This window comes from Rattus norvegicus, chromosome 3 (assembly GCF_021556685.1).
Source record: "Rattus norvegicus strain SHRSP/BbbUtx chromosome 3, alternate assembly SHRSP_T2T, whole genome shotgun sequence".
Classification (NCBI taxonomy): domain Eukaryota; kingdom Metazoa; phylum Chordata; class Mammalia; order Rodentia; family Muridae; genus Rattus; species Rattus norvegicus.
Window position 1 is genome coordinate 33,942,747 of NC_141536.1, and position 13,902 is coordinate 33,956,648.

The 13,902-nt window shown below is 39.6% G+C and overlaps 1 protein-coding gene and 1 long non-coding RNA gene across 5 annotated transcripts in view; one reads left to right on the forward strand and one right to left on the reverse strand.

Moving 5' to 3' along the window:
• The window catches only part of Mmadhc (metabolism of cobalamin associated D), a 17,932-nt gene extending 12,058 nt beyond the window's left edge, over positions 1-5,874 (reverse strand). Inside the window, 4 exon segments of one of the 2 annotated variants that reach the window (NM_001004280.1) lie at positions 330-547; positions 2,050-2,194; positions 5,449-5,505; positions 5,817-5,874. In NM_001004280.1, coding sequence (NP_001004280.1) covers positions 330-547; positions 2,050-2,194; positions 5,449-5,457 — 372 coding nt within the window. In that variant the 5' untranslated portion in view covers positions 5,458-5,505; positions 5,817-5,874. 2 annotated transcript variants of the gene reach the window in all.
• Positions 5,624-13,902, forward strand: part of LOC102555425 (uncharacterized) — a 22,418-nt gene continuing 14,139 nt past the window's right edge. For 2 of the 3 annotated variants that reach the window (XR_015683497.1, XR_015683496.1), the window contains exons 1-3: positions 5,624-5,977; positions 9,398-9,524; positions 12,504-12,762. This is a non-coding gene — a long non-coding RNA (uncharacterized LOC102555425). The remainder of the gene's footprint in view (positions 5,978-9,397; positions 9,525-12,503; positions 12,763-13,902) is intronic. The other variant, XR_015683498.1, reaches the window with a different exon arrangement.

The window sequence follows — 13,902 nt, forward strand, 5'->3', positions numbered from 1 at the left end:
CTGGAATTACAGGTATGTGCTATCATGATTGCCCCATAAGTAATTTTAGAATTACTAGAATTTTAGAAAGACAAAAAACCTTGTCTTTAGCAATAAAGAAAACAATTCAGCAGTCATATTTGGAACAGTAGTTACTATTAATGTATTTTGGAAGAACTATTTAACAGATTATAATTTAAACATACAAACTGTATAGTGCCTGATTATCTTTTAGAAGCTGGTTATGTTGCTTTTATATATATTGCCTTTTTTTCACCTTCTCAATAAAATATACACAGTAAAAGAAAAAGTAATGAAGCCTTAATAAGAGCGGCGTATTAGCAACCAACCTGAAACTCATTCACATACTGGGCCATCACAAACTCGTGCCTTTCGGTTGAAAGAGGCTCTGCTAGAACATCAGGCAAGGTTTTATGGGCCTGGCTTTTCTTCTGTGAGGCTGTCCCATTGAGGTGACAATCGAAGCCTATATTCCCAGGAAGCTGGAATCTCTGGTCCTGAGGTCCAAAGGGTCCCATGGTTTCATCAGGCCACACTGTCCGAGAGCCTGAAGGGGACACAGGTCATACACAGTTAACCGTCAGGTAATATAAATGGCGGAGGTGTTAGAAACAACCAAAATCAAAACCAGGGAAGCTCTAGGCCCTTAAATGCCCTGGTGATCTTAAATCACAGTAAAGATTTTTGACGGAACAAGAATTCCATGTGGAATACTTTTGGGACACATTGGGTTAAGTTTCTAAAAGCCTTTGTTTTTTAGCATGAATACAAATTCTGAAGTATGAAATGTATAATTTTTTTAAAACTTACTAATCATTACCCATCATCTTTAAACAGCCTGGGACAATGACTCATAATTTAGAAACTGCTGCTGAGAGAAATAATAAAGAATATTTATCAAGGGGGTTGGGGATTTAGCTCAGTGGTAGAGTGCTTGCCTAGCAAGCACAAGGCCCTGGGTTTGGGCCTCAGCTCAAAAAAAAAAAAATATATATATATATATATATATATATATATATATATATACATATATATATCAAGAAAATAACATAAATAAAAAAATAAAATACCTTAGAATGATTTGTGATAGTGATGCAAACGACAGATTAATAGGCACTGCAGATGCCAGGTAAATTATTCAACAAATACATAATAAACACACAAAATGCTTGCTTCATTGACAAGATTTAGCAAAGAAGTGTAATTAGCAACATAACTTACAAAATCAAGAGACCTGGTTCAGGAAGACTGTATGTCAGCGGACAGAAAGAAACTAAGTTTGTGAAATCGATTTTAGGATTGATAAGCTCACTCTGCGACTAAGAGTGCATACTCATCTTAAGAAGTGCTTAGTTCAGTTCCTGAACTCAAGTGGGGCCGCCCACAACTGCCTATAGCTCCAGTTCCAGGGGACTGAACGCTCTTCTGGCCAAGTACCTGCACTCACATGCACACACCCACACACAGACCTGCTCCCACACACATAATTAAAAATAAAAATAAAATCTTAAAAAGACAAACAAACCAACCAGAAGTTCTGGAACCAAGTGTAGATAGTACTGGACTTCCAATGGCTCAATTTAGGATTTTTTAGCTTTATGACAGTATGAATACAATATGTACTTAACATTGAATTTTGACATTTTTCTTCAGTAGTAACAGACTATATACAATGATCCGTCTTGTTGGTAGGTAGAGAGCTATACTTCTTAGTCATGTGATACTTATAGGAAATACACAGTACACTGTGTACCAAACTATGATATTCTGGAGACTAAGTATATCAAATGGACTTTTACCTCATAATATTTTAACTATGTTTACCGGCATATAATCCTATAAGGGACATTGTTTTAATGTATTTTTGTAATATTTTATCTTTCTGATATATCTAGCCAGATCTTTATTTTCAATGAAGCAAAAGTTAAAAAAAAATATAAAACTTCAAGAAAAACTATTAGAGAAAGCACAACATAAAGTTTTGAAACAAGTACGTGTATATGTATATATACATACACACTTAATAAAAGCAATAAATCTTTTACTTACATATATCTGGAGGTGCAGTGGCCACGTGAGACTCATCGGAACCTGACGATCCTGCAGTTGAAAAGGCTCTTGGATTGATAACTCTTTTCACTAGAGAACAAAATCCTGGGAGATAGGAAACCAGTCTGGCTCTGTTACAGAGCACCTAATAACAGAGAAATTGACATTTTTGGCTGTAAATAATAAATTCTGACAAACCTCATATTGTGTTTTATCTTTGTATGTATGTGCACACATGTGGTGTACATGCATGTATGTGTATGATGATTGCACAGGTGTGCTTGGGTACACTCAGAAGGCTAGAGGAGACCAGCAGGAGTCCTGTTCTATCCCTCTCTACCTTATTGCTTTGGATAGTCTCTCACTGAGCCTGGAGATACTATGGTAGCCATCAAGTCCCAGAGAACTTCTGTCATCTCCCCCAAAGGGCTGGTCTTATAAGCATGTGCAGCCATACCTGGACTTTTACATGGGTGCAAACTCAAATTTAGGTTCTCATGTCTATGCAGTAAGTTAATTCATCCCACTGGGTTATACCTATTAAAAACAACACATACTACTTTACTACCTCTGTGGAATGCCTACTGTGTGACAAACAATATATGTACTTACAATGAAACCCAAAATATTACTGATACTTCTCAGAATCAAAAGGGAGGGCATGTATGCCAAATCCTGTCAAGGAGGCCATGCTGAGATGAAGGGAGGACTCTGGGAATAGTAAACGAACTCTCACAAACCATAACATTTCACAAAGGCCACTGTAGTTTTGCTTTTTGATTAGCTTTGCTTCTGCAAATTAATCCAACACTTTTATGGGGATGCCTAGCCAATAACTGCCTGTTCACTTTTGGACTAATGCTACCTGGTGTTGATCCACAGGGCAAAACAAAACAAAACAAAAAAAAACCAATAAATTAAACAACCTTCTGTATTCTAAAACCCTTGACCTTTGGCTTTCCCTGGGTTGCCTATGGCCCTACTTGGCTTGCCATAGTTCTTGTAATCACTCTCTCACTCCCATATAAACTCTTTCCTTCAGATTCACCTTCAGATTCAACACAAATATTAGAGCAAACATTATTTTGGGATAAAAGTGTGTTTTTCCCAATATAAGGTCACAAAGTGAACCTATAAAATACTACCTAATTTAATAAATACTAAAATGTAGAACAACTAGTGAGATTCTTAAACCAGAGACTTGAGAATTTATCTTTGGACCTAAATGTTTCCTTTTCAATCCTTTACTTTCCTGCTGTAGACTGTGCTATTATTCCTTAGTTTGGTAGCAATGATCACTTTCCTCAATTTTGGCATACCTTTGTAGTGTATTTTCTGATCTTACATTTATTTCCCTGAGTTAAATTGTTGACTATGTAAATATGAGAGCATGGGTAGATTGGGGAATACTTAGGTTAGAATATTGAATGTAGAGTTGTCAGACGCTTTCCCAATCAGCTGATGGGAGCTAAGATTCCACTGTAACAGACCCAGTCATTCACTTCTGTACCGCCCATGCCTGCTCTTACACCATGACATCAGCAGTAGCCTATTGCTCAGCTAATTTGCCAGCTGGCCCTTTACAATAAAAACTGCTGATATCACCAGCCTGGATTATCAGGAGTTACCATAGAGCCATGGGTGTCTGTGTTTCAGAGCCTAGTCACACTGAAATATGTCTTTCACATGGAAGAAGGAATCTTCAGTTACAGCCATTTGTGGATAACTGATGCCATCTAAGCACACTAACTCAGCTGCAGTGTCTTCTGACTTTACAGAAAAGCAGACCTGGGCCTTCACTGAGAATCATCTAACTTGGGAAATTTTATTAAAAGTTTTTGAGTTTCAGGAAAAGGGGGCGAAAGTTTGAAATAGGTATATCCAGATGAGTGTCAAGTTCAGTTTGTCTAGATGCTAAATATGGACATTTTTAAAAACTCAGGATGTTAAATAAATTGTTAAAGACATATGTGTATGCATATTTCACTAGTAATACCTGCCCAGAATTTGCAACACATATAAGACAACACAAAACCCTTCTGTTTTCACATCTAAATGGTAAACCTTAAATTCAGTATAAACAGCATTCTAATAAAGAGTTGTTATTTTTTGATAAATTCATATTCATTTAAAACACAGTACTATCCTGTTTCACCTAACCTCCCTCCTTTTACACTATCATAGGCCTCTTCATATCACACCCCTTCAGGGCAGGTTGATAAAAATTCACCTTAAAACTCGGCTCATACTGGTATTCTCCTCTTAGGACTTGTCTCTACAGTCACACCTTCAAACACTTCGAAACAGAAATGCCAGCTCAACTAATTGTTGCCATATTAATTTTTTACTACAGCTCTGGTTACATTACAACTTGAATGAAGAAAAATTACTGAGTACAGCATTCCAGATTCTTGAATATTCCTTTATCTCACAGTCCAACTTCACCTCCTATATTATGTCCTTTGCACTTCTTACACTCAGGTGGGCAGAAATGACACCCTAATATTTAAACAACTCGGGGGAAAGTTTGTTTGTTTGTTTTTAATATAACACCTGATCTTCTAATTTAAACCTTGGATGATCCACACTCATCTCTAAAAACTCAAGGTAAAAGTTTTCCCATTAGGGGATCTCAAACTCCAATTTTCTCTTATGCATGGATCTCTCATGATAACTTTTTTCAAGTTTTCAAGAAACTATTATGTGCTACTTAAAAAGTGTTTGTCTGAAAGTATGGATGTGTACCTGGGGTTTGATGTGGCCCAGAAGTGGGCACTGGTCCCCCAGAACTGGAGTTACAGAAAGTTGTGACCAGTCTTGCCGGTGTTAGGAGCTTGGGTCCTTGGGTATTGGCCTGTCGTCCTAACAGCTTCGCCCTCTTTCCTGGCCCCATCATGTGTTACTTCTAATAGAAGCCTTCATATTTCTTATGTCCTTAACCTATGAACTATCTTAGGTAGGATGTGCATAGTACTCGGGCACTTAGAGTCAAGTCTGTAAGTGTGAATAAGAACTTTTGCTGTGCTTTTATAGAAATTGTAAAGTCACTTACTATACTAATAACTTCAAAACTTCAGCTTAACCAAAGGCTTTTTTTTGTTTTGTTTTTTGTAAAGGGCTTAAAACGTTCTAAATATTTGCTGAAATCGCTCTTAAAATTGTTGAAAGGATGCTTGCATTGAATTGGATTATATGCATATAAAATATGAAAATATTAAACTGGGGAAACAAACGTACCAGAATTTAATAGAATGTGCTGAACTGATTTCAAAGCATATAAACCTAATTTCACACCCTCTGCTCCCCGACACTGCTGATACATTAAGGCGACCATTATGCCAATGTCATCATAAACTCGTCCCTCCATTTCCTAACAAGTTTATTCTAAGAGTGACTTACATGGGCCATTTCTAGTGAAGAAGGCGGACGCAGACTTTTCCCCTCTGCAAAGTATCCCTGGGAGAGAGCAAAAACAAAACGGGCTAGTGACAGACCAAGCTCTATCGACGGAGGTTCGGGCCAGGCAGTATTAGCTTGTCCCTCCCCAAAGCCAGACCTCGGGCCCCGCGTCACCGAGAACCCGTGGGAACACTCGGGCCGGGCGGAACCCAGCAGGTCTGCGCTCCGAGCGCAGGCTCGGGCGGAGCCGTGTGGGGCGCGAGCAGAAGAACCCTGGGCAGAGGTGGGTGGACGGGGGCAATACCGACAGCAGGGGCACGGTCACCCGTGAAAGTGCAGAAGAGACCGCAGGTGGGAACCATCCGTACCAGTCACCACACGGCCAGCTGATCCAGTCCCTCAACACGTCCACTGTCAAAATGGCGGTCCAGGCAGGCGCTGTTGACGCCCAGACCTGAGTAGTTGCCTCCGAGCGCATCGATGCTGTCGGTCGATCTTCGAGTAGAGGCTGATCACAGGGCTTCAGAAGGTGAGCTAGTCTTTCATTGGGTAAACTGATGGGTGGATCACGGCGGGGTGGGACCAAATTGGGAATATTTACAGGACTCAGCACCAGTCTTAGCTGAGTCTTTGCTTCATTGACTCTTTGGTACCTTTGACAGATTTTTGTTGTTGTTGTTTTTAAATTTTAAAAACTATTTTCTGTTTATGATTTTTTTTTTGCATGCATGTGTATATGTACAGAAGAAAGTGTTGGTTCTGCTGGGACTGGAGTCGCGGATGGTTGTGAACTGCCATGTGGGCGCTGGGAGTTGAAGTTGGATTCTCTGAGCTTGTGTTCTTAACTATTAAACTAACTCTTCAACTCCCTTCGACAGATTCTCTATCCTCCCCTAGACTTTCCAACAGCTTTCAGAAGATTCTGTCTTCTGTTGTTTGCATGACAACTGTTTGTCACTATTGTTTGTGAGGACTTTTTTTTTTGTCCCAGTTCTGCGACAGCATCAGACTCTTAATAGGCTTGATAAACATACATACATTACATAATGTATCTATCAATAATAACATATAGCTTATCCAATTTAAAAAAAGAACCTCATAGTTAATGCTGAAGTTTCTTTAATTTTGGTAACTGTATTAATGACTTTTCTGCTGTGATGATCAAATACAACGGGCAAAGTAACTTATAGAAAGGATTGTTTATTTAGGCTTACCAGTCTAAGACTCCAAAATTGGGAGATGAGGGTGGTTGGCAACAAGTAGTAAATGTAGAGACTAAAGCGGAAGCTGAGGGTTCGTATCTTGAAACTAAGGAGAAAGCAAAGAGCTCACTGGGGATGGTGGGTGGCTTTTATTTTTTTTTTTTGGTTCTTTTTTTTTTTTTTTTTTTTTCGGGAGCTGGGGACCGAACCCAGGGCCTTGCGCTTCCTAGGTAAGCGCTCTACCACTGAGCTAAATCCCCAGCCCGGTGGGTGGCTTTTAAAACTCCAAAGCGTCCTCACTAAAATACTTCCTCTTGCAACGCCATACGTTCTACCCCCCAACCGATATAAGCTTGCGACCAAGTGTCCCAAAACCTGAGCCTATGGAGGCCAATACAATAACTTCAGCAGTTGGAGAAAGTATTCATCAGGTATTTTGCTGAACTGGAACTTGCTGTTCCTTTCGTGCATTGACTCAAGTAAGAGTGTTTAGGCTTAATGGTATAAAATGTACTCAACCACATCAAGGGTTCTTACTATCAATATGATTTATCACCAGTTATCAGTTTGGTGAGGTAAAACCACGCTTCTCCACGGTGAGGTTACTCTTTCCTGGATATTCAAGGAGGAAACAAGGCCCAAATTGTAGGCGTGGGTAGTCATTCACCTGTCTGAGCACTGAGTGTCTTCAAAAATTAGCTGGAGGTCTTGTGGAAGAATTGTCCCTTCCGTTTGTCTATGCACTCAGTTTTTTTCTATTAATGTGGATTCATATTTATTTAAAATTCTTTTAATTTTGTTTTTCATATTGATCCAGTTTTTGGTTTCTTTTAGTTGGGCATCTATGCTTTTTGACATAACCCCATAGGTTTTGTTTGTTTGTTTGTTTGTTTGTTTTTGGTACTCATCAATACTTTTGTTTGTCACTATTTCTTGAGATTGTTTTAAAGTTCTGGCATTTAGATACTCCAGAATCTTTATATGTTCCTGTGTATCCCAGTCCCAGTATCAACATGTCCCAAGGAGACATGGTTACTTCTTTAACCAGTGTGAGAGACTTGACCTCCCCACTTGCTTAACTTCAATTCTAGTGTACATGTAAGGAGAATGCAGAACTGTTAAACTACATTCAATGTACTCGTATAGAGGGTTTATATGATTAGCTAAGCCTGAGAGAGTCATGGCCAACTATATGCAATGGTTTTAAGCAGTTCTTTTATCTTTATTCTTACATACTACATTTATATCTAAAGATACTCAGTTCAGCAACCCCGCTCTCTTAAAATGAGGTTGTATAATTTAAGATACTGTGAATTGTCTTTCTTTTTTCCTCTTCTTCCTTGTTGTCTTTATTTTTAAATCATTTTTATTTACCCGAATATTCTTTGAGCCTCTAAGACTTCTTTAGATATCTTGTTTGTGGTTTTAACAAATATATACACACTGTCATGCAGACATCATTAAAATGTCATATGGAATAGTTTTGCTATTAAAAATACCCTTTGCTTTAACTATTAAACCCCTTCATCATCCTTGATCATTAATACCCATCATCTCTTTGCCCACTGTATGTTTTTGATATGACTTTGTTATTAATCATTTTATTTGTTCACATTTCAAATGATATTCCCCGTCCTGGTTATCCTTCCACAACCCCCCATCACCTTCCCCCTTCCCTTCCCCTTTGCCCCTGTGAGGGTGATCTTCTCCTGCCTCACGTGCTAGCATATGTCATATCTGTTAAAATTGTTTCCAGTCAGCATTCTTATTTTCCTGTGCCTTGATAGCTCATTCCTGTCCTTTTGTTCAGTGCCTGAATAGTAATAGCATTACAATGTATGCGTGCTTGACTATGTTTTTCTTTCTTTCCTGTATTAAAGAATCTTTGAGCTTTTCATCCAATTTTTGATGCCCGTGAAGGAAGCTTTTTAAGAGATTTGTGTGCAGGTTTTCCGCAGACACAGTTTTAAATCAATTGGTTAGTACCTAGGGTTATAATTCTCAAAGGAATACATTTGAAAATCATTGTTAGGTGGAGTGAGCCTTTTTTCAGGCAATCATATTCACATTTATTTAATAGCTCATTGTAGATGTTGAAAACATAGAGCTTTCATCCATGTCCAGTTAGCGTGATAAATAATGTTCAAAGAAATAGGTGTGACAAACTTCTAATATCTGATCCCCTTGCAGCCAACCAGATAAGTGAATATTGAATCCCAGGAGAGAACAGAATGTGTTAGCTTAAGTTTTCCAGGGAAGGAAGTCTACGATTTTCCTAAGGAACAACATCTGGTGTGTTGAAAAACTACACCCTATAAGGACATTGTTCCCTCTACAGCTTCCCTGAGTTTCATGTCTACTTTTGTAGGGTGGAAAGCAAATTCCCTTTTCATTTTTTTAATTTTATTTTTTGCTAATTCATTTTATATCCCACTCACTGCACCCCTCCTGGTCACCCCCTCTCATTATCCTTCCCTCTCCTCTTCTCCTCTGATCTGGTGGTGACCCTCCTGGGAATCCCCTATCCTGGCAAATTTTTTTATATCAAATTGCCTTTATTATTGTTTTTCTTTTTTCTTTCTCTTCTTCTTTTTCCCCCATTTCCTTTCTCATCCTCTTCATCTCCCCTTCTCATCTCACTCTCCCTTCTTCCCTTCCTTCTCATCTCACTGTGTTGCTCAGGCTGGATTTGAACTGAAGATCTTTCAGCCTCAGTCTCCTAATAATGATATATTGCTTTAATGCAGGACAGAAAGGCAGGGGAGGCATGGACACTTGAGAAGAAAAGGTTCCTTGTCTTCTGGAGGTTAATGGAAACTTTTTGCCTGCCGAAAAGCAAGAATTCCAGCACTGTTTACAGCATTTGCTATAAAGGTTACCAACATACAGGGGGATGGGGGTGGTCTCAAACAAGACTATTATCTTTGCAGTCAGATGTCCTCGCTTCCCGCATCCCTGTGATCTCAATTAGTCTTCAACAACCTTCTAACTCTCTGAAGGTTATATGATGACTATAAAGACCGTGAAAGGCGATTCATCTTTGAGAAGCTCACATCCCTGCTCTGGGTGTCTTTCTTTCTGACTCTCTCCCTTTTTCTTAACCCTCATGCTCCAAGTCAATATTAAAATGTCTTTTTGAGTCCTTGACTCTGTGTCATGACTAGCCTTGAAATTTTATTCTGCATGAAAGCCACAAACCCTGGTTTGGCCTAAATCAAGTTCCCTCAACAATGAGCAGCACTCCTCAGGTCACCGAGGAGTGTACAGTAGAGTTGTGCCTTTTGCATTGGTTCTGTATACCATTGACAGTATAAGCCACTGTTTTTGAGAGTAGCTGCTTTTTAGTACTGACCATTTATGACCCAACCAATTACAACAGTCTTTAGGCTTAAGATAAGACTTACAGTTGAAAGAGAACTGTTTTCTCAGAAAAAGAGTAATTATAGAGCAAAAGAATCAAGGAAGAGGTGAGGATTATCTTTCCTGTTTGGATTTAAGTAGCAGTTTGCTTTCTCATGCTAATTATGTTACCCCAAAACCTGTTTGCAGTGTCCTGCATATAGGACTAAAGGAAACTTGTCCCCAGTTGGTTTTTGACTGGGTAATAAAGTTACTGGCAGCCAATGGCTGGGCAGGGAGATAGAGGTGGGACTTGTAGGATTCATGGGAAGGGGCTGAGGAGGTAGGAAGAAGAATTCCGCCTGGAGGAGGGCATAGGAAATGAACCATATGGGAAAAGGCACAGGGGGAAGCAACCCCAGGAGGGCTGTCCAGCAAGGTCCAGGGCAGGAAATATAAAATATAAGTAACAATTCAGGAACTTTGGAGGGAAGCGTGTGTTTGCCATGTGGAGTTAGGAAGTAGCCCAGCCATTGCACTGCTATTCATGCTAACTCCCTGCCCTGGCCAGATACTCCAAAACTTAGTAAATTTTATATACTTTGTAAACTTTGTAAAGCTCATAAGTGATCAGGCCCCTACCTGAGGATCCGTAGTGGCCAGGCCCTGCCCCCAGACTTCCCTAACAGCCCTAAAAGTCTCCATCAGTCATTTTCTAAGAGCAGTATAGGCTATTCCTAGCCCTAAGGTGGGAGAGTGGCCAGGTCTACAAGAAAAAAAAATCCATAAATTCTTGAGTTTGCCCCAAGATCAGTCCACATAATCCCTCCGATTCAAGACCCTCCTGGGCAACACCCCCACCTCACCCCCATACCCAAGAAAGACTATATAAACCCTGTATTCTGCCCAATTCTCTGCCGCTTCTTTCCCAAGCAGTGGTATCCACCCTTCTGGGTTTTTCTCTTCCAATAAATCTCTTATGTGAGGTTTGTTGTGCAGTGTGATTTGGGGCTCCCGACTGCCAAGATACATTTCTTACCCAAGCTGTAATGCTAACACTTCCTCTGACTTGTTATATAAAAAAATTTCTCACTGATGATTGAAAGCTTTCTTCTTCTTCTCCTTCTTCTCCTTCTTCTTCTTCTTCTTCTTCTTCTTCTTCTTCTTCTTCTTCTTCTTCTTCTTCTTCTTCTTCTTCTTCTTCTCCTTCTTCTCCTTCTTCTTCTCCTTCTTCTCCTTCTTCTTCTTCTCCTCCTCCTCCTTCTTCTCCTTCTTCTCCTTCTTCTCCTTCTCCTTCTTCTCCTTCTTCTCCTTCTTCTCCTTCTCCCTTCTTCTTCTTCTTCTTCTTCTTCTTCTTCTTCTTCTTCTTCTTCTTCTTCTTCTTCTTCTTCTTCTTCTTCTTCTTCTTCTTCTTCTTCTTCTTCTTCTTCTTCTTCTTCTTCTTCTTCTTCTTCTTCTTCTTTTCGGAGCTGGGGACCGAACCCAGGGCCTTGCACTTGCTAGGCAAGTGCTCTACCACTGAGCTAAATCCCCAACCTGAAAGCTTTTATCTAACATAACTATGTATTAGAATTCTTTGCTGTAATAGGGAATCACAGACAGGAGAATAGGGGCAGTGACCAACACCACGGCAGGAGTCTGGCTGCCATGCCATAGTGGAGGTGGTCCTTGAACTGTGCTTGATTAAATACCAGGAAGAGATATACAGAGTAGAGGTCATTATACACAATAGAAACACCATGTTAGAATCCCAAACACTCTGGGCAGCTTGAGAGATGTACGTCCATATAGGAATTTCAAAGGCATAGCCTATAATAGACCTTAAGTGCAATACTAAGGTAGACAGTACTGGAAGCAAAGGAACACGAGAGAGCAGACTTAAGGGGCAGCATGACCTTACCAGACTTGTATCTTAGAAAAAATTCTCTGGCTCAAATACAGAGAATACTCTCAATTTTTGACTTAAGATACCTGGGGAATGTAGTTGCTTTTATTGACCCTGAGAATCAGCTATATTAATACCTATGCAATATCTGATATGTAGCATATTCTTGGGTGTTTGCCCAACACTTTTTAAAAAACAAATCCTGATAACCATGATAATGTTGTTTACATACTATTATGTGGAGAAATTAAAACACAAAAAGGTTACGTTTATTATTGAGGTATCCATGCTGGATATAAGTCTAGGTCTGTTTGGCTTAAAAATAGGATGCTGCCTCAGGAGAACGGTCATAGAGGGAAGACAATGAGCTGATATGGGTTATAGGAAGCCTGACAGTTTAATGTGAAACTGTCCAGCTAGTTGTTTGAAAGCAGGCTTACTGGAATCATGGATTACATGTGTGATGAGGATTTGAGGGTCACTGAGACTCATGTGTTGTGAAGCTGTGCTGCCCCCTTAATAGAGTGAAAAATGAGAGGCTTTGGAAATAGAAACAAGAATTATGACACTTCTGAAATTCATGTATGGATTTTTGCATAATTTTAAGGACATCTATTTTTCCTTCTTAGGAGAAGACCCATGTTTCTTCAGACTATTCAAAGAGTCCATCCTTACAAAACCACTATAGACTACTGGCAATGGTAAGGGTAAATGGTTCTTCCTGGGCTTGGCCGGAGTCCTGCCACAGGTGGTCAATAGATACAAACTGAAAGCTGAACAGATGAAGCCACGGCAGTGTCTATCATTAATCACGGCTGTGCTCTGATCTTCTGTTTCTGGGTGTCGCAGTTACCCAGCATCTATCGTCCCAATGGCTCTGCTAAGAAGGTGGGGGTTTCTATACTTCACAAAGAAATTTATGCAGTCTCAGCTACAGAGTGAGCTAAGTGCATTGAGGAATTTGAGATTTGAACCTGGGTTTGGGTGCTTTCAAAATTTTCATTCTGTCTACTGAGAACAAAACTGAGGACAGGGGAGGGGAGGGGAGGGGAGGGAGGTGACGGCTGTCTCTCGAGTGTTATGCAAGTTTATTCTTGCTCATCCATGGGAAGACTGAATTTTACCATGGATTCACGGAGCTCTAAAAATTGATCAAAGTTCCAGATGATGAGATTATTCAGGCACGGATATGCAATCCGTGAGGCTTTCTTGTTCATCTCCCCTCACAGCTGTTTGCATCAATGCCTTCTGATCAACATACGGGCTCCCTTTCTTCCAGAGAATACCAGTTCTCAGTAATGAAGGAAGCACACTTAAGCAAACTAAGGCATCACTGAGTGCTTGGCCATTATGTCGTGAAGACAGTTGTGTTAGCAAACCAGAAAGATAAAGACAGAGTTTATGCTAAACTAAGCAGATCTAAAACATTAGAAACTTAGAGAAAACATTCTGTATTATTTTAATGGAAGGTTTTATTGAGCTTTTACTTGACTCTAATACAATAAGGATGACAATAGTAAAAGTTTTAAAAGAAAAATCTAGCACGATTATTTTTATTTGTCCTGATCACAGAACTCAGCTATTAGAAATACATTTTTAATGTTACCTGCACAGAAGATTCAGTAGCTCTTTACTACTTAAAACACGGAGACAGCACGCATTCAGCTTCTTTTAGGAAACCCACAGGTGACCTGGAAGAAAGCACCTTGTATTTTCCAGTCTGTTTTTGATAGGTGGCATGAATGTCATAAATAAATCACAGTGGATGTTATGTTGTTGCTACACACTGAAGAGAAGCCTTTAAGTTAATGTCTGTTTGTTCTTTTTTTGTGACTTACACATCTAAAACTAGGCTTTAATTGTCACATTAGATTGTCTCATTATCTGTTACATCTCTGCTTATAATGGTTAACAGTGCCAGGACGTAGAATCACCTAGGAGACAGCCTGTCTCCATTAGAAGTAATATCCATTCCTCTGTTGAAGGGCATCTGGGTTCTTTCCAGCTTCTGGCTATTATAAATAAGGC